This window comes from Pongo abelii, chromosome 12 (genome assembly GCF_028885655.2).
Source record: "Pongo abelii isolate AG06213 chromosome 12, NHGRI_mPonAbe1-v2.0_pri, whole genome shotgun sequence".
Classification (NCBI taxonomy): domain Eukaryota; kingdom Metazoa; phylum Chordata; class Mammalia; order Primates; family Hominidae; genus Pongo; species Pongo abelii.
In genome coordinates this window covers 106,323,810-106,343,314 of record NC_071997.2, presented here as the reverse complement: position 1 = coordinate 106,343,314, position 19,505 = coordinate 106,323,810, and the positions used below count along the sequence as shown (strand labels likewise).

The 19,505-nt window shown below is 53.0% G+C and overlaps 2 protein-coding genes across 3 annotated transcripts in view; one reads left to right on the top strand and one right to left on the bottom strand.

The window, feature by feature from the left end:
* Window positions 1-11,361, top strand: part of DRC1 (dynein regulatory complex subunit 1) — a 54,994-nt gene extending 43,633 nt beyond the window's left edge. For both annotated transcript variants that reach the window (XM_024242496.2, XM_054547739.2), the window contains 7 exons: window positions 3,294-3,406; window positions 4,597-4,686; window positions 5,195-5,284; window positions 7,954-8,198; window positions 9,299-9,442; window positions 9,783-9,885; window positions 11,110-11,361. In XM_024242496.2, the coding sequence (XP_024098264.2) occupies window positions 3,294-3,406; window positions 4,597-4,686; window positions 5,195-5,284; window positions 7,954-8,198; window positions 9,299-9,442; window positions 9,783-9,885; window positions 11,110-11,166 (842 nt within the window). In that variant the 3' untranslated portion in view covers window positions 11,167-11,361. The remainder of the gene's footprint in view (window positions 1-3,293; window positions 3,407-4,596; window positions 4,687-5,194; window positions 5,285-7,953; window positions 8,199-9,298; window positions 9,443-9,782; window positions 9,886-11,109) is intronic.
* Window positions 11,362-11,855: 494 nt separating this feature from the next.
* Window positions 11,856-19,505, bottom strand: part of OTOF (otoferlin) — a 101,314-nt gene continuing 93,664 nt past the window's right edge. The window contains exons 40-46 of the mRNA XM_024242384.2: window positions 18,617-18,759; window positions 18,136-18,224; window positions 16,726-16,824; window positions 16,338-16,579; window positions 15,496-15,674; window positions 15,291-15,391; window positions 11,856-12,872 (exon numbers count right to left, since the gene is read on the bottom strand). Coding sequence (XP_024098152.2) covers window positions 12,692-12,872; window positions 15,291-15,391; window positions 15,496-15,674; window positions 16,338-16,579; window positions 16,726-16,824; window positions 18,136-18,224; window positions 18,617-18,759 — 1,034 coding nt within the window. The 3' untranslated portion in view covers window positions 11,856-12,691. The remainder of the gene's footprint in view (window positions 12,873-15,290; window positions 15,392-15,495; window positions 15,675-16,337; window positions 16,580-16,725; window positions 16,825-18,135; window positions 18,225-18,616; window positions 18,760-19,505) is intronic.

The window sequence follows — 19,505 nt, the reverse complement described above, 5'->3', positions numbered from 1 at the left end:
GGATTGCAAAATGGTGATGTGTTAGATTCTATTCTTGTGTCTTTATTTAACAGAATACTTCTTAAAAGAAAATCTTCCCTTCATCAGCAGTTTGCTACCCTGAGATAGTCTGTATATGAAAAGCAGGACAGATGCTTATTTTTTCTCTGTTTACCAGTTTTCAAAATAATGGGTTGGGCCTCTAGCATCTTCCAAAGGTACCAATGAGTTTTTAAAAAATATTATGAATGCATGAGTTTAAACAAATTTGATGTATTTTAGTTTACTAAAGTAATTATCCTTATTGAGGCTCAAATTTTTCCGTTTTTGGCTAGTGGAAATCTTCATATTGGCTTCTGGGTCCTTTTGACTCAGCCCTAGTAGTTATTTATTTATTTATTTATTTTTGAGACAGAGTCTCACTCTGTTGCCAGGCTGGATTGCAGTGGCACGATCTCGGCTCACTGCAACCTCCGCCTCCCGGGTTCAAGCAATTCCCCTGCCTCAGCCTCCCGAGTAGCTGGGACTACAGGTGCACGCTGCCACACCCGGCTAATTTTGTGTGAAACGGGGTTTCACCATATTGGCCAGGATGGTCTCCATCTCCTGACCTCGTGATCCCCCCACCTCAGCCTCCCAAAATGGTGGGATTACAAGTGTGAGCCACCATGCTTGGCCAGCCCTAGTAGTTTTTTTTAATAGCATCCTGGCTTTCCAGGATGACCAGGTGTTCAAGGCACACATTATACTTTTCCTGCCTCTAGTCTGGAATCAGCCATTTCTCCAAGGATCCCCTGGTCCTTTCAAATAGGGAATTTTTTTGTTTGTTTTGAGATGTTCTCACTCTGTTGCCCAGGCTGGAGTGCAGTGGTGGGATCTCGACTCACTGCAACCTCCGCCTCCCAGGCTTCAGCAATCCTCCCACCTCTGCCTCCCGAGTAGCTGGGACCAAAGACTCACACCACCATGCTCAGCTAATTTTTGTATTTTTTGTAGAGACAGGGATTTGCCATGTTGCTCAGGCTGGTCTCAAACTCCTGGGCTCCAGCGATTCCTTCCCAGAGTGCTGGGATTACAGGCTTGCGTCACCATGCCTGCCCAGGGAATGGTAATTAGAAACCACGCTGTGGGCACTGGGTGCTTATTGTTTTGGAGTGGCCATTGTTTCTAGGCCTTTTCGGTGGACAGAGCTGAGAGTATAGGATTTCTTTTTTTTTTGGTAATAAAATAAATCATGAGTTCATCCTAATACCTCCTCATCAACAGGATGCCAGGATTTTTATTTAACAGCATCAAAGTGTGTTCCCTTTCTTCCAACTTGAAAATCTTAGTGCTTAGTGACTTCAAAATAATGAATCACATGCCTTCCCCACAGCACCACAGAACCGTCTCAGAGGAAAATATCAGCCCTGCCACCAACAAATGATTACTAAAGACAGTTTACACTGTTTTATGGTTCCTTTTATTCTTAAAATGTGTCCCTCCAGGGATGTACAGACAGATTGCTGTATTTTAAAGTCACCTGGGGCCAGGTGCGATGGCTTACCCCTGTAATCCCAGCACTTTGGGAGGCCAAGGCGGGCAGATCACCTGAGGTCAGGAATTCGAGACCAGCCTGGCCAACATGGAGAAACCCTGTCTCTACTAAAAATACAAAAAATTAGCTGGTCATGGCACGCGCCTGTAATCCCAGCTACTCGGGAGGCTGAAGCAGGAGAATCGCTTGAACCCGGGAGGTGGAGGTTGTAGTGAGCCAAGATTGCACCACTGCACTCCAGGATGAGCAACAGAGTGAGCTTCTTTCTGAAAAATAATAATAATAATAATAAAAATTTAAAAAAATAAAAATAGGCCGGGTGCGGTGACTCATGCCTGTAATCCCAGCAATTTGGGAGGCTGAGACGGGCAGATCATGAGGTCAGGAGTTCGAGACCAGCCTGACCAACATGGTGAAAGCCTGTCTCTACTAAAAATACAAAAATTAGCCGGGCATGGTGGCACACGGCTGTAATCCCAGCTACTCAGGAGGCTGAGGCAGGAGAATTGCTTGAACCCAGGAGGTGGAGGTTGCAGTGAGCTGAGATTATGCCACTGCACTGCAGCCTGGGTGACAGAGCGAGACTCTGTCTCAATAAATAAACAAATAAATAAAAATAAATGTACTTGGAATAGTTTCTATGTGGTTATATCACAAGCTTGATACACATATAGGTATTTTTGTTTCATTTTACTTTTGATTATTAGGGATTGGTTTTTTACAATTTAATTATGTTTTTTTGTTTGGTTTTTGTTTTTTTGAGACAGACTCTCACTCTGTTGCCCAGGCTGGAGTGCAGTGGTGCAATCTCGGCTCACTGCAACCTCCGCCTCCTGGGTTCAAGCAATTCTCCTGCCTCAGCCTCCTGAGTAGCTGGGATTACAGGTGCGTGCCACCATGCCCTAATTTTTGTATTTTTAGTAGAGAGAGAGAACCATTTTTAGATTGTGCCTGGCCTAAAAATTTAATTTTAATTAAGAAAATTTTTGGCTCTTGCTGTCAGCAGTCAGTTCTTGCTGTTAATATTTCTCTGGGCCGGTCACCGTGGCTCATGCCTGTAATCTCAGCACTTTGGGTGGCCGAGGCAGGCAGATCACTTGAGCTCAGGAGTTCGAGACCAGCCTGGCCAACGTGGCAAAACCCCATCTCTACGAAAAACACAAAAATTAGCCAGGTGTTGTGGCAGGTGTCTGTAATCCCAGCTACTTGGGAGGCTGAGGCAGGAGAATCACTTGAACCCAGGAGGCGGAGGTTGCAGTGAGCCGAGATCACACCACTGCACTCCAGCCTGGGTGATAGAACGAGACTCCATCTCAAAAAAAAAAAAAAAATTATCTGTGAATGTGCAAAGCCACCTGCCCCTGCTTTGAGTTGGCTGCTTCTATCTAATCTGTTGCAGGTTTAGAGACCATATAGCCACTTGCTAGATCATCTCTGAAATAAGAATAAATGGGCTCACACTCTCCCTCCCACTTCCTGTTCGTGGCCGGATTTTGAGTATGATGTTTCCAGGTAGATGCAATTTGGAAAAGTAGGGTGTTACAGGCTGGCTGGGAATGGTCGAGTTCTCCAAGTAGTCTCTGATTCCAACTCCCTAGCCCGCCTTCCCCCCACGTAATAGGCTTTTTTCATCACAAAGAGACTGTGAGAATGCCTCACAGAGGCTTTTTAAGAGGTACATTTTCTCAAGGAAAGCCATCTGACTGTTTCTTAGAGTCAACTAGCTCCAGAAATTATCTTCTTTTCTTTCTCTCTCCTCCCCATGACCCATCTGCAGAAGAGGAGGAGGCAGAAGAGGCCACCTCGGAACCAGAGTCCTACCTGGATCTGCCGAAGCAAATTTCTGAAAAAACTACCAAGAGGATCCTGATGCTCCTGTGTGACGAGTCGGTGAGGCCAGGCAGGGGCTGCAGCAGAGGGACTCACGGGGATGTGCAGCTTCTGAGGCCTCTGCTGGGCCAGTGCTAGCCTGGAGTCAGGAGTGGGCCAGTCCTCCCCTGGCCAAGCCCAGAGTTGGGCCCTGAGGAGCCGAGTCGGGGTGGACCCTGGACTTCAGGGCCGGTTCACAGAGGCCTTGCCTCCGAGCTGGCCCAGCTGGAAAATGGGTCTAACCTTGGTTGGCCAGCATGGCATAGTTTAGGCCAGCTAGAGGGCTCCTGCCAGCTTAAAATGATGCTGCTTCTGAGACAGAAGTTGCACCAGCTCACCTCCATGAACCAACTTGCTAAGTGATGTGGCCACACTGAAATAGCCCTTCTCAGGGGCTCGTTTTGGGTGTGACTGGGTAAGTTAGGATTTGGATGTCTGCATTATATGCTAGCAAACATGATTCGACTTAGAATAAAAGCTGCATTGAGCTGGTTCAGCTGGAGGTTGGGTTGTGGCCAAACATGGGCAGTATTGGTTTGGATCTTATGGTTCTGAAGTGGGTGTTCTTTTGGGATAGTGAGGGCAGTTGCCTTTGGCTGGCTCCTGCCACTGAGGGCAGCTGCTGCTGAAGGGGTCAGGTGGCAGGTTCTGCCCTCTGAACCTGCAGCTGGACGCAGAGGCCACCTCCCCATGGAGCCCTCCCCCAGGCATCCCAGCTCAGAGCGGGCACCGCATCTGCTCAGCCGCCCTCTCCCTTCCACCGCATGTGTGCTGTGTTTTGGTTTGGGGTGCCCACTGCTTTCCATGCCTCCCCGTCCTGCTGCTGTGTTCTGTAGATATTTGGGGACAAGACTATGGGTAAAGCAGGAGCCTGTGACTGGGTCAGGTTTGGACTGTGGTGGGGGCCTCAGGAGTTTGCCCAGTGGCTTGTGGGTGAGGTGGGTTGTTGCCCTTCTGGGTGGGAAAAGCTAAGTCTGTGGTGAGGATGGGCTTTGTCCCTGGCCTTGCTTGTCCCTGGCCTTGCTCCCTGGGGAGGGGGGCATTCATGGGCACTCCAAGAAGGCTTTTCTGGGGCCCACTGCTGGCTCCCATCCCTGGGTGTCTGCTCTGTGGCATGGTCCCTGGAGTGTCACACAGGGGGCAGCTGCAGACCCTGGGACTCGCTCCTGAAGCCTGTCCCCGACAGGAGATGCCTTCTTCCTTCTCCCCAGGGATTCCTCATAGAGAGCAAGCTGCTGAGCCTTCTCCTGCCCCTGGAGCAGAATGAATGCTATCTGCTGAGGCTGGATGCCATCTTCTCCGTGAGTCCAACGGGGCTGGGAGGACACGGGCAGGGCTGCAGCCGGCCGTGTTCTCAGATGGCCCTGCCATTGCCTCAACCCTGGCAGTGGATGAGGGTCTCCCGGGGCTTCCCCTGATCCCTGTCACATCCTTCCCTTAATCTGCTCTCCACACAACACATTGGTCTCAGACTCACTGCAGTGTCTCCCACCCCTGCCCCTTCCTCTACTAGTATCTTCCTCTCAGGTTGTAGGTTCTCCCTGACACCCCCAAACTCAAATCTGGGGCAGCCCCTACTTGGCATCCTCACAGCCATGGGATCCGTGTTGAGGACTTCCTGCTTCTATGAGCATTGTTTCTGTGTGTTCTGATGTGTGTGTCCCCAAGTTCACAGTCGTTTCCCAGCGTTGGATGAATGCCCTCCACAAGCCAAGCCTCCCGCTCTTAAGAGCTGAGCATCTGTCAGCTGCCCAAGCCCATGGCCTCTTTGATGGGGTGTTTGAGCAACCATCCTGTTTTTTGCCCCAGGCCCTTGGAATTGAAAGTGAGGATGACTTGTATAAACTGGTGAACTTCTTCCTTAAATATCGCGCTCACCGTTTATCTTCCAGCCTCCAGGTAAGGCAAGGTGCAAAGAGAAGAAAGCATTTTCTTTCTTTCTTATTTATTTATTTATTTATTTTATTATACTTTAAGTTCTGGGTTATATGTGCAGAACATGCAGGTTTGTTACATAGGTATACACGTGCCCTGGTGGTTTGCTGCACCCATCAACCCATCACCTACATTAGGTATTTCTCCTACTGTTATCCCTCCCCTAGCCCCCGACCCCTCGACAGGCCCCGGTGTGTGATGTTTCCCTCCCTGTATCCATGTGTTCTCATTGTTCAACTCCCATTTATGAGTGAGAACATGTGGTGTTTGGTTTTCTGATCTTGTGGGAATGATGGTTTCCAGCTTCATCCATGTCCCTGCATTTTCAATTCTCCCGAAGCCCCCAGAGCACAGTGCTGCCTTTGAGTAGTACTTCTGGAGAAATAGCAGGGCTTTTATGTCAGGTATAGCTAACTTAGCATTTTCCTTATTGTTTATCAATTTATCTCTTTGTAAAGGGAAGAATGGCTCGGGGGTGAGATGCTGTTCTTATACTGAGGCCCAAGGAATCTTTTCCTGCACGCTCCCTCAAAACCAGGTCTCAGCCACTGTGAGACCAGAGCCCACCAGGTTCTGCATATTTTGATCCTTAACACTTTCCCGCAAGGCAGGGCCCATTTGTCCTACATATCTTGATTGTAATTGATTTCAGAAGGTGAATCAAATATTAACTATTTTAAAGAAGTTGCCATATTAAAAGTCATATAACATTTTAATTTAAAAATGAAAAACGTGAATGAAAAATGTTTTTAGTACTGCTAGTCCAAAGCTGAGTATCCTGACATGCCTCTAAAAAGAGTTGGCTGGGCTAGGCGCAGTGGCTCATGCCTATAGTTCCAGCTACTTGGGAGGCTCAATTTAGCCCAGGAGGTTGAGGCTGCAGTGAGCCTTGATGAGGTTGAGGTTGCAGTGAGCCATGATTACACCACTGCACTTCAGCCTGGGTGACAGAGTGTGAGACACTGTCTCTAAGGGGAAAAAAAAGAGAAAAGAAAAAAAGAGTTGGTGGAATGGACAAAACCACAAAGCCATAAAGGGAATAAAATCTATATTTGACTACAGAATTTAAAAACAATTCTGTAGGGCAAAAATCCTGATAAGCAAAAGAGATGAATGACAAGCTGCAGAGAAATATTTTCAACTCATATCATAGTTAAGGCATTTCCTTAACATATAAAGAGCTCTCAGAAATCAATAAGAAAAAGACCAACAACAAAAGGAACAGATAACAAATATGAATGAACAACTCCTAGAAAAGGCAATACGGGTAACTCTTAAACATATGAAAAGATAATCAGCCTTCCTTGTAATAAGAGAAATGCAAATTAAAATGCCTGATTTCCATTTTGCCCACCTGTTACATTGGCAAAACAAAAAAAACAAAACAAAACAAAAAAAAAAACTTGATACAGCAAGTATAACATAGCGATGACTGAGGTGTAGAAAACAGCCATACTCATAAGTTACCGGTAGGAGTATAAATTGTAACCTCCATTGAGGATGGTTTGGCAGTATCAATTATGAAAGTATATACATTTTACTCTGATATTCTTCGTTTTTTTTTTTTTTTTTTGAGACAGAGTCTCACTCTGTTGCCCAGGCTGGAGTGCAGTGGCACGATCTCGTCTCACTACAACCTCCACCTCCCAGGTTCAAGCCATTCTCCTGCCTCAGCCTCCTGAGTAGCTGGGATTGATTACAGACACCTGCTACCACGCCCGGCTAATTTTTGTATTTTTAGTAGAGAAGTGGTTTCACCATGTTGGCCAGGCTGCTCTCGAACTCCTGACCTCAAATGATCTGCTCACCAATGATCTGCCCACCTTGGCCTCTGAAATTCTTCTTCTAGGATTTTATTCTCTAAATATATCTCATTACAGTTGAAATGGTGTATTTATTGTAGCTGATTCACTGTACATTGTTTGAAATGGCAGAAGATTTGAAACAACCTAAATGTCCATCGTTGAGCAATCTATTTAATAATATATGGTATGTCTACACGATGGGATACTATAAAACTGGGAAAAAAACAAAGTTCTTTATGTATTCACATGAAAAGATATCTAAGGTTTATTGGTAAGTGAAAAAGCAAACTACAGAACTCCATTTGTAGTATAGTATCATTGACGTCAAAACGAGAAGGAGAAGTATATATGGAAAGGTACGCGCATGTATTTATATATAGACATTACATAGACATACTATTTCCTTGGAAGGAAGCACAGGAAACTTGATAGCGTTGGTTTGCCTGTGGGAGGCCAACTGCATGGACTGCAAGATACGGGTAGGAGGAAGACTTCAAATGTAACAATTAAAACAAAAATTTAATTTGTATTATGATTCAAAAGGAGATATAAAACATGTAAGCTTTATGATTGTCAATAAGATGAGCACCTGGGAGCCCGGATTAAAAACAGAACCTTTCCATTGTCTCGTAGCCTCCTAGTGCCTCTCCCCATCCCATCCCCCTTCTTCCCACTCTTTCTCCTGTTTCTGTCCCTGTGTCAATGTCTCCCTGGGCCAGCTTTCTGTCACTTTCTGTAAACCTTTCTGGTTTTTCTTCTTCCTGCCTCTCTGTCCATGCTCATGCTCATGTGTCCCCAGCGCACAGTTGTCCTTGCATCTTTTTCCAGATCAAGCCCTGCAGTCAGGTGAGCATGGAGAAGGTGAGCATGGAGAAGGCGAGCATGGAGGAGACAAGCATGGGGTCAGAATTGGAGCTGGCAGAGCAGACGGAGATGGAGGGAGAAAAGGAAGAAAGCCTGGTGGAAGGGAAGAAGGAGGAAGAGGAGAAGACCCCACCCTCCCCCTGGGTCATCCACCCTAATGATGTCCTCAAGATTCTGGAGGCCTTCGTCATGGGTCTGAAGAAGCCTAGGTGGGCTGCGGGGCTGGAAGGCTTGCCTGAGACCAGAACCAGGGGAGCTGGATGGGCTGGGGAGCCAGACAGAGCCAGTGAGTGGAGAAGAGTCCGCTGGGCAAGATGCGGGGACTAAGGACAGGGCTATCTGAAGGCGGGCTGGGGCAACCAATCGCTGGACAGAGTCAGGAAAGCAATAGGGCATAGTGGTGATCTGTGCTTTTTTCACTCATCTTTCATTCAGCAGACATGCATTGAAGGCTGCCATGTGTAAGCACTGTGGGGACACTGCCTTGTGATCAGAGCAATGGTCAAAGCACATTCAAGGTGCACCGTTGTTCAGAGGAGGAAGTGGCCATTTCCATTTGGCATGTCAGGGAGGGTTTTGGGAGGAAATGGCACTGGAACTGGGTGTTCCCAGGCAGATAAAATGGAGGTAAGGGCATTTCAGGAAATGGCAGCATAGGGAAGGTCTGGTCTGTTCAAGAATCATCACAGGAGGTCTGGCTGGAGTGTCAAGGGCCCGGGAGGTGGCACTGGTGGGTGGGGAGCTAGCCAGGTCTTGGAGAGCCTTGCCCAATGTGCCCAAGATCTTTGTCTTTACCTGTTGGTGGGTGGGAGCCAGAAAAGGATTTGAAGCAGCCGAAGAGCCAAGATTAGCCTTGCGTTTTAGAGAGATCGTTGTGGCAGCAGGGAAGGGGCGAAGCTGGATACAGGGAGAGCATCAGGAGGCTTGTCCAGGTGGGAGGTGGGGATCCCCCAGATTAAGGCTGTCATGAGGGAATGGAGAGGACATGACTGGATTCAAGTGCTGCTTTGGATGTGCTGGTGCAAAAGATGGGTACAGTGATGAGCTGTAAAGCCAGTGAGGTAAACTGATTGGGAGACAGAGGGGTGGATGAAGCACTGATTATGCCCTCATGAAGGTACCGGTGGTACCGAGGCAGAACGTTGACAATAAGCATGCGTCCTTTCTGAGAACCTGCCACTGTCTAATAAACTTGGACCGCTGAGTGGGGAGGTGACAGGTGGGAAAGCAGCAGGCCTGTGACTGGCACTGCTTGGGGGCCTGGGTAGTACCCAATGGACATGACAATCACTGTGCTCTTGGCCTTCAGGGACTCGTGGGCCCCGCTGAGGGTGCAGAAGAATGTGCGCGACAACTCCAAGGACTCGGAGTACTGGCAGGCCCTGACCACGGTGATCCCTTCCTCCAAGCAGAACCTCTGGGATGCCCTCTACACAGCCTTGGAGAAGTACCAGTAAGTGTGCATGTCATGGAGCAGGAGGGTGCTGGCGGGCAGGTGAGGAACGGTTGCTGGGAGCAGTCGCGTTTGCTGCCTCCCTGACCCACTGAACCTGGGAGGGAAGAGCTGCCCTTGGCATCTCCTGTGTGGGTGGATCATGTGGGGCAGTTGGCTCTTGGGCCCTGGCCTGCCTGTTCTGTTCCTGCCAACCTGGCTCACCTGGCGGCTGGGTGAAGAGTGTAGCTTCTGGAGTCTCCCTCCACCTGTAGCCAAAGCAGAAACACGAAGACCCTGGCCTGTACTTGGCAGAGGATGCAGGATTCAGTGAGCCTCTAACCGATTTTTCTGTCCAAAGCCTTGTCCTGACCCAGAGGGCCAAGCTGCTGCTGGAAAACAGTTCTCTGGAGCAGCAGAACACAGAGCTGCAGGCGCTGCTGCAGCAGTATCTGAACTCCAAGGTGGGTGGCAGGGCCTTCCAAGGAGGGGCAGCAGGAAACACGGGTGGGGCAGGGGCACTAGAGCTGGGATTAGGGAACGAGGAGTCCCCTCCCTGCCAGAGGCAAGGGAGCTTTGTGATGTGATATAAAAAATCAACAGTGGCACCTTGAGACAACTACTGGTCAAAAGAGTAGATCTTGCCTGAAGTTGCCTCCAGGACAGCTCAGGTGTGACAGTGTCTCTTTGATACTGTGGTTTCTGGTGCCAGTGGCCAGCTGGGACCGCTCTGTGTGAAGCAGTGCCACAGCCAGGAGCAGCTCCCCAGCTACAGAGCCTCCACCTGTGGTCTCTTCTTCCATCCTCACATCCGCTGTGTGAGGTGGACAGGGCAGAAACGATGCTCCTCATTTCACAAATAGGACAATCACAACTTGGAGAGTTTGCAACTCGTCCAGAGCCTGGGCTCTTTCCACCCGCCAGCCCCGGTTCCCTGCCTGGGATATGACTGGAGGGTCATCCTCACATGGGGGAGGAGGCTCTGCTGGGGCAGATATTCCCTGGCCCCGATCTGTGCCCAACCCTGCAATAGTTGTGGACAACTTTCCCATGGCCTGGCAAGAGGAGGAAGGAAAAAGCCCATTGCTGACATTTCCTGCTGTGCGGGTGTGGGCACCTGCAGCTGGGGCTGTAGGCCAGGAAGGTCATGACACAGCTGTTAGTTGCACATGTGTGAGGTGACTGAGGCCAGCTCCAAGTCCAGCCACAGGGGCTGCGTGGCCCCAGCACAGTCCCAGGTCCCAGGCCACAGCTGAAAGGGGGATGTTGTAGTGAACCTTGGCCTCATAATGACCCTTGGCCTGTGACAGGACCTAGACATTCTGGATGGTATGGTTCCTGCTTCCACAGATGCTACTGTGTACAAGAGGCTGGGGGAGGAAGAGGTGGGTCAGGCTAGACTGGGGATGGCATGGGTGCGTGGAGAGAGGAGAGGGGAAGACTGCAGAGAATGGATGGGCGGGAGATGAAGAACGCTACCAGAGGTCACAGCTGGAGCAGAAGCTGAGCAAGAAGGCTTAGGCGTGTCTCCTGCAGGGAGGCAGTCTGTGGGTGTTCAGCATCTCTCAGCTTTGGAGAGGAGATGTGTGCAGGACTTTGGAGGCCCATGGGAGAGCCAGCGTGGCTCGCAGGGGTGGCAAAGGAGGGCCCTGGGGAAAATGTAACGACTTTCACTCTTTCTTTTCCAGATCAACTCTGAACTGCAAGTTCCTCCCACGCAGGTGTTGCGGGTACCCACAAAATAGAGCTGGACCTCCAAAGGCTGATGTGTTAGGGCTGGCCTGATGCTGGTGCCTGTGCCGGAGCCGGCTCATATCACCCACTGGGCCGCACCTGGGCCCGCTCTCTGGATTTTCCAGGGCTGTCTTTATAGCCTGTCGAAATAAGGAGCCAGAGGAGTTACCTGTGTCCTGCATTATGATTAAAGCCTTTTAAAAGTTGTGGCTGAATCTCTTTAAAGAGGTCAGGTCTAGCAAGACCAGGCCCTTGCCCCTACCTCTGTGTCATGAGGGGACTTTGCCCCAGGCTCAGATTGTGGTGTGAGTCAGAGGCCGAAACCAGTGGCATGGGGCTCCTTTCTTGCTTTCAGGGGAAGCTGGTTTCTGTGGGTGGAGGCTAGAGCTTTTGGGCCCTTGTGGGGTCTTAAGCCTTCAGACTGGCCCCAGACCTGAAGGATTCTTTCGGTGCTTTGGGGGCTCCTGGGCCCAGGCTGGTGTGCCCTTTGGGCTATGGTGTAAGACTCCTCCTGTGGGCAGCCTGGGTGGGCAGCCCTGTGCCTGAGGCCTGCCTTGAACCCTGGGCCACCAGAGGCCACTTGAAGGGGAAAGGCCATGGGAGCCCTGCTGGTACTGAATCCACCAGCCTAGAGAACTGCTGCCCCTGCCCCGCACCTGCGGCTCCTCCTCTCAGCTTGACCAGTGCAGACCTGTCAGCTCAGTGCTTGACTTCTTTTATTTAGAGAAAAATCACCACTCAAGAAAAGAAAAACAGCCAACAGAAACCCAGACACAGGCAGGGGCAGCACTTGATGGGCCAGCTCCCAGCTGCAGCTGAAAGGGCTGGAAGGCCAAGGGGGGCAGGGGTGGGAGGACAGGGTGTGCCTGGGATGGGGAGTCCCCTCTGCTGCTTCTCACAGCTCCTCAGCTGGGCCTGGAGGCGCTGGCTGGGGCAGAGGGAGCTCTGGGAAGCCAAGGAAACTCACAGACAGGGCAGGCGATCCCCTGGGAAGTGAGAGGAGCCAAGCGGAGCCCAGCAGTGGCAGAAGCAGCCGCCCCTGGACTTGTGGGCAGGGTCTGGCCCCTGCTGCGGATCAAAAACCGGTGCTATCTGCAGGGATCACGGCAGGGATACGTTTTGCTCGTTCATTCTTTTTAAAGCCCTGGGCACTGACCCATGGTCCTTGGTTAATTTCACTAAACCTTCAATCCTGTAATTGGAAGACCTGGGGAGGGTTTCAAGAGGCTTCCTCTGGAGCCTGGGCCTGAAGAAGGGTGGCGCCTCAGCCAGGTGGGGCAAGAGAGACCCATTCCAGGTCCCCACCCCATCCAAGGCTCCCCAGCCCACAGGCAGGGGTCAGAGGGGCAGGACTGGGCAAGCCGCAGCCTGGGGCAGTGAGGACAGGCGGCCCCGCAAGCAGGAGGCAGGCTCGGCCCAAGGCATGAAGAGTGGACACTGGGCTCCTCAGGCTCCCCAGGGGAGATGGGAAAGAGTCCAAGCCACCGAAAGGAAATGCGGCAGGGCTGGGGAGCGGCTGGCGGGAGCTGGCGGCCTTCATGCCCCAAGGAGCTTTTTGACCATGTAGCCAGGGAGGCTGTAGAGGAAGAGCCCCAACATGAGCAGCCCCAACAGCGCCAGCACGATCTTGATGATGAGCCACTTGTACCGGGTGCAGATGAGGTACTGGATGGACTTGAGAGGGTTGAGGAACCAGACGAAGGCCGTGTCGGGCCGGCTGGGAAGTGGAAGAGAGGAGCCGGTCAGCCAGTGGGCAGGAGCTGCCTCCCAGCGCACCCCATCCTCTGTCCTTCTGGACCCCCAAAAGCCCTGTCATGGCCCCAGCCCCAAAAGCAGTGAATGCTAGAGCCAGGGTTTGAACTCATTTCTAAGTACCCGACTTGCTGCTTACAAAACTCTATCCTCCCTGCAGGATCTTTGGGGCCCGAATCTCCTCCTAAGGCCTAGATGGGAGCTACTTGCAGCGTGGGGCAGCCTTGGCCCTGCAGGCAGTTCTCATCGTTAGGAAGCTCCTGCGGTTAGCTCGTTCTATGTGCTGCCCCATGTCCTTGGTGAGACCGGTGCTTCACAACTTCTTCCTTTCTGATGGACATAAATGGCTGTTCTCACCAGGCCCTGCTGAGGGTCTGAGCAGACCCTGTGGGGCGCAAGCCGCCCTCACCGACCTGCCCACTCTCAGGATGCAGACCCACTCCACCTTCTGTAGAGCCTCCCAGCTGAGAAGTACCTGGCCAGCCTCACTATCTGTCATTTGTGTTATAAAAACAATAGGTTTTGTAAAATGTCAAGATACAAGTGAAAGTACTGAATATGCATTTTCAAACTACTGCCTCCCAGAGGACATGGCGTGCAGCCCCAGAGCTGAGCTCAGTATTGGTGGGGACACAGAGCCGGGGCTTGGGTGCAGGGCACCTGGTTTTGAATGGTTTTCACAGGCAAGTTAGGCACCTCTATCAACCTCGGTTTCTTCATGTATAAAATGGGGTTACAAGCAGTACCTACCTCCTGGTTTTGGCGCAATGGCACAGTGAGCCAGTGCCTGGGGAGCTCTGAGCACCTGCAGTTGGGTGTTCAGGCCATGGTGGCTATGAAATGTTTGAGTTGAATGGAACTATTATCCTGAAGGGCAGAAAACAACAGCCCTGGACTGGGAGGTCACACACTGGTGAGAGCCATCTCCAGACCTGTTGGCTAACCCTGGCCACACCCTTCCCTTTTCCCTGTCCATAGCTCAGCTTCTTTCTGCCAATGAAGTTGGGTTAGAGTCGGCTGGGCGCGGTGGCTCACGCCTGTAATCCCAGCACTTTGGGAGGCCGAGGTGGGCGGATCACGAGGTCAGGAGATCGAGACCATCCTGGCTAACACGGTGAAACCCCGTCTCTACTAAAAATACAAAAAATTATCCGGGCATGGTGGTGGGTGCCTGTAGCCCCAGCGACTCGGGAGGCTGAGGCAGGAGAATGGCGCGAACCCGGGAGGCGGAGCTGGCAGTGAGCCGAGATTGTGCCACTGCACTCTAGCCTGGGCGACAGAGCAAGACTCTGTCTCCAAAAAAAAAAAAAAATTGGGTTAGAGTCTGGGAGAAACATGGCCGGGAGCAGAGGTGGTGTGCAAAGAACACAGGATTGGAAATTTGGAAACCTTGGCTTGAGTCCCGGCTCTACCCTAATTGGCTGGGTAACCTTGAGCAAGCTACTTCACCTCTTTGGCTTAATATGGAAAAGTATAAAATAGTCATTTCTAGTTCTGAGAGTCTATTCTGTCACGAAAGCTTGAAAGTTGCTGTGCATGTTTGTGTGGGCTTCAGTGTTTGCCTGTGTGTGCTTGAGTGCGTGTGTATGCACTTGTGCATGGCACATGTGTGCATACATGCTTGTGTGTGTTCGTGTGCACATGTATGCATATTTGTGTTTGTGGATGTGTGCATGTATATGTGTGTGTGTGTGTGCACACGCCTGCCTAGCCCTTGGTCCAGAGGAAGAAGTAAGAAATATCAGACCCAGGAGGCCGCTGGGCTCAGGCCCCGAGGATCTTCTTGACCAGGTAGCCAGGCACAGAGTAGAGGAACAGGGCGAGGAGGAGGAGCAGCAGCAGGAGCAGCAGCAGTTTGAGGAGGAGCCAGCGATACGTGTGCCACAAGAAGTAGCGAGCCGACTTGAGAGGGTTCAGGAACCAGATGAAGCTCGTGTCGGGCCGGCTGGAGCATGAAGGGTAGAGAGCGCAGAGGAAGGACAGGGAGAAGGGATTGGGTGTGGCGAGGGGCCCAGACCAAGAGGGAAGCTGTCCTGGGCTGTGTGTGCAGTTCTAGGCACCCCTCTGGCCATCAAGGCTGGCCGAGGCCCCAGAGGCCACCACTGGAGCTGGCTCTTCTGCAAAAGCTAGGAAGGGAAGAGCATAGTTTCTCTCTGCTAAATGGGGCCTTTCCCAGGGAAGGTCCTGCTCTCCAGTATTCCTAGCCCATCGTCTGGTTCAAACGGACGTTGTGGGATTCACGGTCTGCAGAGGGCAGGGAGGAGGCTCCCCTGTAATGAGGCTGTGGCCCAGGAAGAGATAGGGTGTCTGGGGAGCGTCTCCTTCCTGTTCCAGTGCCTCCAAGAACCAGCATGGGGAGGGGCTGGGCTGGCAGGGCACTCACTTGGGTTTCTCTAGGGGGTCAGGTTCATTGCGGGCCAGGCCCACTGGGTTCTTCTCTGCCTCCTCCGCTGTCAGTAAATGCAGCTCAGCCTCCACCTTGCCCTGCAGAGGACAGACAGGTCCCAGCGTCCAGGCTGCGTGCTGGGCCCTTGGCACCCCAGCCAGGCCCAGCCCTGCCTACTGCCCGAGCAGGAAGGGGTGCGCACCGTGAGCTCAAACTCATCGTTCTCATTGCGGGCCAGGAGGGGCCACCAGCCTTTGACGCGCTTTTGCTTGAAGATGGACACGAGGGGCACGTCCACCTCCCCGGTGGCCATCTCCATGGAGCATTGCTTGGCTGTCTTTGCACCCCGTGGGAACCGGTTCAGGTCCAGCTCAATGGCCCCTGTGGCGACCTCAGTGTCAGCTCTGAGTGAACAGGGCTGGGGTGGGGCGGGGTGAGGGTGGGGGTCTGGGCTCCTCGACCCCTTGTTTGCTGAGTGCAGACCTCCCCGAGCCCACATCTCATCCTCTTGCCTCACTCCCAGCAACTGGCCTCAAGGCAGGCGTCCTCGTGGGCTTGCTGGGCAGCCCCAGCCCCCATGCTTTACTCAGGTCCTTCTTTCACCCCAGAGGATCTCTCCTGGGTCTCCCCTGCCACTCCCTGCCGTGCATCCATTCTGTCAAAGTCCTGCTAATCCCACAAGCTTTTGCAGATGCAGAGTAGAGTTTTAGGGGGAATCCCCGCTTTACAGAGAAGCAAGCTGAGGCCCAGGGAGGTTTCCCGACTCCCTTAGGGAGCCTCTCCCCTCTCCCATCATCACTGACTGCCCCCTCCTTGGTGTGTCCAAAGCTTGTTGTCAGCCTAGTTATGACACTGAGAACATCTGCCTAGGGACGGTTAGGTGGGTCCTTGGGGGCGGAACCCCATCGGACACCCCTGGCTCTGACGGACGGAAGCAATGACCCCTTGGCCCCCCAAGGCGGGGTTCTCCCTGTCCCTGCCTCCCCGGCCCCTGCCTCTTCTCAGTTCTGGATCCTGAATCCCCATCCCTGCCCTGCTCTGCACCCAGGAAGTCGTCAGCGGAGAAGTGGTCCGCATCCCAGATCTGCAGGGTGAGCCGCGCGGGGATCTTGTACTCGGTCTCGTCCCAGGAGAACATGGACTCCTTCTTGGAGATGACGATCTTCTCCTCCGCCGCCAGGTAGTCGAAGGGGAACAGGTAGCGCCAGTTGAAGTTGCCCTCGCCAGTGAGGGAGTGGTAGTGGACGTCTGTGTCCTGCTTGTCCTCCTGCTGGCCCTTCAGCCACCTGTGGGTGCCACATCTCCAGACCCGCAGCCAGGCCGGTGGGGCCTCTCCCACCCACAGCCACCTTCCCTCTGCCTCCTCTCCTGCCCCCGAGGGAAGCAAGGCCCACCCAGCTCAGTCCCTCCCATGCAGGGACTCCTCACCCACCCCCTCACGAAGATGTCACTGGACTTCTCCCCTGTGAAGAAGTCGTCGTCCTCCAAGACCACCTCATCCGTGTTCCAGATGATGACCCGCAGCTCGTACCTGGGCCCAGGGAGAGAAGGCTGGTTAGCAGCCCCAGGTGGGGGTTATGCCAGGGTGCCAGGGCTGGGATGGGGCAGGCGGAGAGAAGCCCTGGGGATTTGGGGTCAGCACGAGGCCTGGGCCAGGCTGGGGCTGGAGGAGTGGTTTGGGGTTGGGGGAGCAGAAGCATGAGTGAGAGGGCCCACCAGGCACATGGCTGTGGGCGGTGGGGGTGGGGTGAGGGGAGGAAGCCACCCTCTGTCTCAGATGCTAGTTCCAAGAGAAGTCTGCATTTAAGCCCAGTAGCCAGCAATGGAAGCCCATGGAAGCTGTATGTCCCTGTCCCCAAAAAGGATTTTCCCCTCAAGGTTTAATTGTAATTATGAATGATGTAGTTCATTTCAATCATTGAGAGTGAGGCTGAGTCATTCACTAAAAATTGATCTGAGCGTGGCTCTCCTGGGATTGCAGACAGGGCTGCAAGCCCAGAGTGGCCCAGTGGGTTGGGTGCCCCCTAATGACAGGCCCTGGAACAGCTGACTCACAGCCTCAGGTTTCCAAGACGTTCCTGGCAGAATTGGTTGCATGATTTGCCGGGGCCAGCGCCAAATGGAAAGGCAGGGCCACTTGTCATAAAGAATTTCAAGATGGCAACATAGGAGCATGGAAACAAGAGTGGGACCCTGTGTGGCTTCCTCCATCCCTGAAGCCGGCCCTGAATCCAGTCACTGTCTGGCAGCTGGACTCGAACTTGCCGCTTTACGGATGGGAAACCTGGGTTCTTTTCACTCTACCACCTCCTGCCTCTTCCAGGCACTCACTCCCGGATACATCACTGGCAGGCACTTCAAAGAAAACTTGGCAGAACATCACACTAGCCTGGATGTGAGGACGACACAGGGCCGGCTGCCAGGGGTTCTGTGTGTTGTGAAGGAGTGCGTCAGTGTGGGCATGTGTGTGGGTGTCCGTGGGAGTGCTATGCTGTGTGTGTGTGTGTGTGTGTGTGTGCATGAGATGCATGCGTATGGGTGTGTCGACCGTGTAGATATGATGCACCAGAGTGTGCTGTGTGGGGCTCGTCTCGCTCACTGATGCAGGGTGGAAGGCGTTGTCCTGCCTTAGCACATGGGGACTCTCCAGGGCAGGCCCTAAACTCTATCGATTGGTTGGTCGGTTTCTCCCCTATAAGGCCCAGTGGCCACACCCAGGCCCCAGGGATGCCAACTGGCCAAGGCCATCTGGACCTGAGCCTCCCACAGGAAGGGTTGGGCCGTGGTGGGAAGTAGGTGGGGTGGGCCGGGAGGGAGTAGCTCTGGGCCCCAGGCCGCTCACTTCTTGGGCTTCCGAGGTGAGATGTCCAGAGGTGTCCCAGGGGCTGGCATGTCCATGGGGAACATGTCCACCCACAGCTCCAGGCGGCCCTGAGGAAGAGGGTTGTGGCAGATCTCCCAGGGCTTTCTCCCTCTGCCCAGGAAGATCAGCTCTCCTCTCCCTCCTAACCTTTGTTCTGTCAAGGACCCAGTTCATCAATTTCCATCTTTGGATGCCAGGAATTCCTATGATGTCACCAATAGCCAATCACAGCTTCTGAGGGAGACAACCCAGGTCTCTGCCTGAGCTGATGTAATTCTCACTCAAAGCAGAGACCCTTGCCATTCGATTTACCCTGAGGGGCTTTGGTGGGGAGGTGCCTGCCAGGCTTTCTGGAATGCAGCAGACAGCGTAAGGCCTGGCTTCTACCTTTACTGACTCAAGTTGGGAATCCCTGGTCCCCAATACCCAAGAACCCCAGTCTTGGCCATGCAAGTGTCACCTGCTCGATGCCCGGCTTGTCGGGGTTGAGCAGCGGCCTCGTCTCCACATGCTCTGGCACCAGGCGGCAGCCTGTGCGGGGGATGTCCTCCCAGTGCCTCAGGGCCAACAGCGCCACGTGCTCGTCCGTGGGCTTCCTCTGACCTGTGGGTGCCAGCGGCTCAGCTGCACACATGGCTCGGCAGAACCAGGAGACCTTTGCTGGGACTAGGGACTTAGGAGCACAAAGAAGCCCCTACGCCATCACCTGTCTACCCCACCTCCTTTTCACTGTTGGGGAAACTGAGGCACAGAAGGAGAAGTGGCTTGCCCAGGGTCTCAGCTGCACCACAGGGCCAAGAGAGGTCTGTGCCCTTGGTCCTCTGCTTGGGGAAGTTGACTGGAGAGCCCTGCTGGGCTGAGAGAAGGGTCAGGGAGGGGAGAGTCCACTTCCTGTCCCAGCACCTGAAAGTAATCAGATACCAGCACGGACATCTTCCGATTCTCTGCTTCTCTGGGAAGTGCCTCATGGACAGAGAAGTAAGGAGAGTTTAAGGATTAGAGCCAGATGGACCTGGGCCGATGCCCTCGCTCTGCCTCTAAAGAGCCACATGACCTTGGGCAAGTCACTAGAGCTAGGATCTTGGTTTGTTTATCTGCAGAATGGGATGCAGATAGCCTCTCTACCTCACTGGGATTTGGGCAGAGAGAAAGCAGGTGGGGCTGCCCTGTGGGAGGGGTGGAAGCACAGAGGATGGGCAGACAGGACCGGGGCTCTGGGGTGATGAGCAGAGGGTCACTAAGACCAGGCTTAGGCTGAGGACACCCCAGGCTAGGCTGTGAGGTTCCCCAGGGAAGTGTGGGCCCCTCCTGGCCTCTGAAACCCCCTGGAGAGGGGGCAGGTGGCTGCA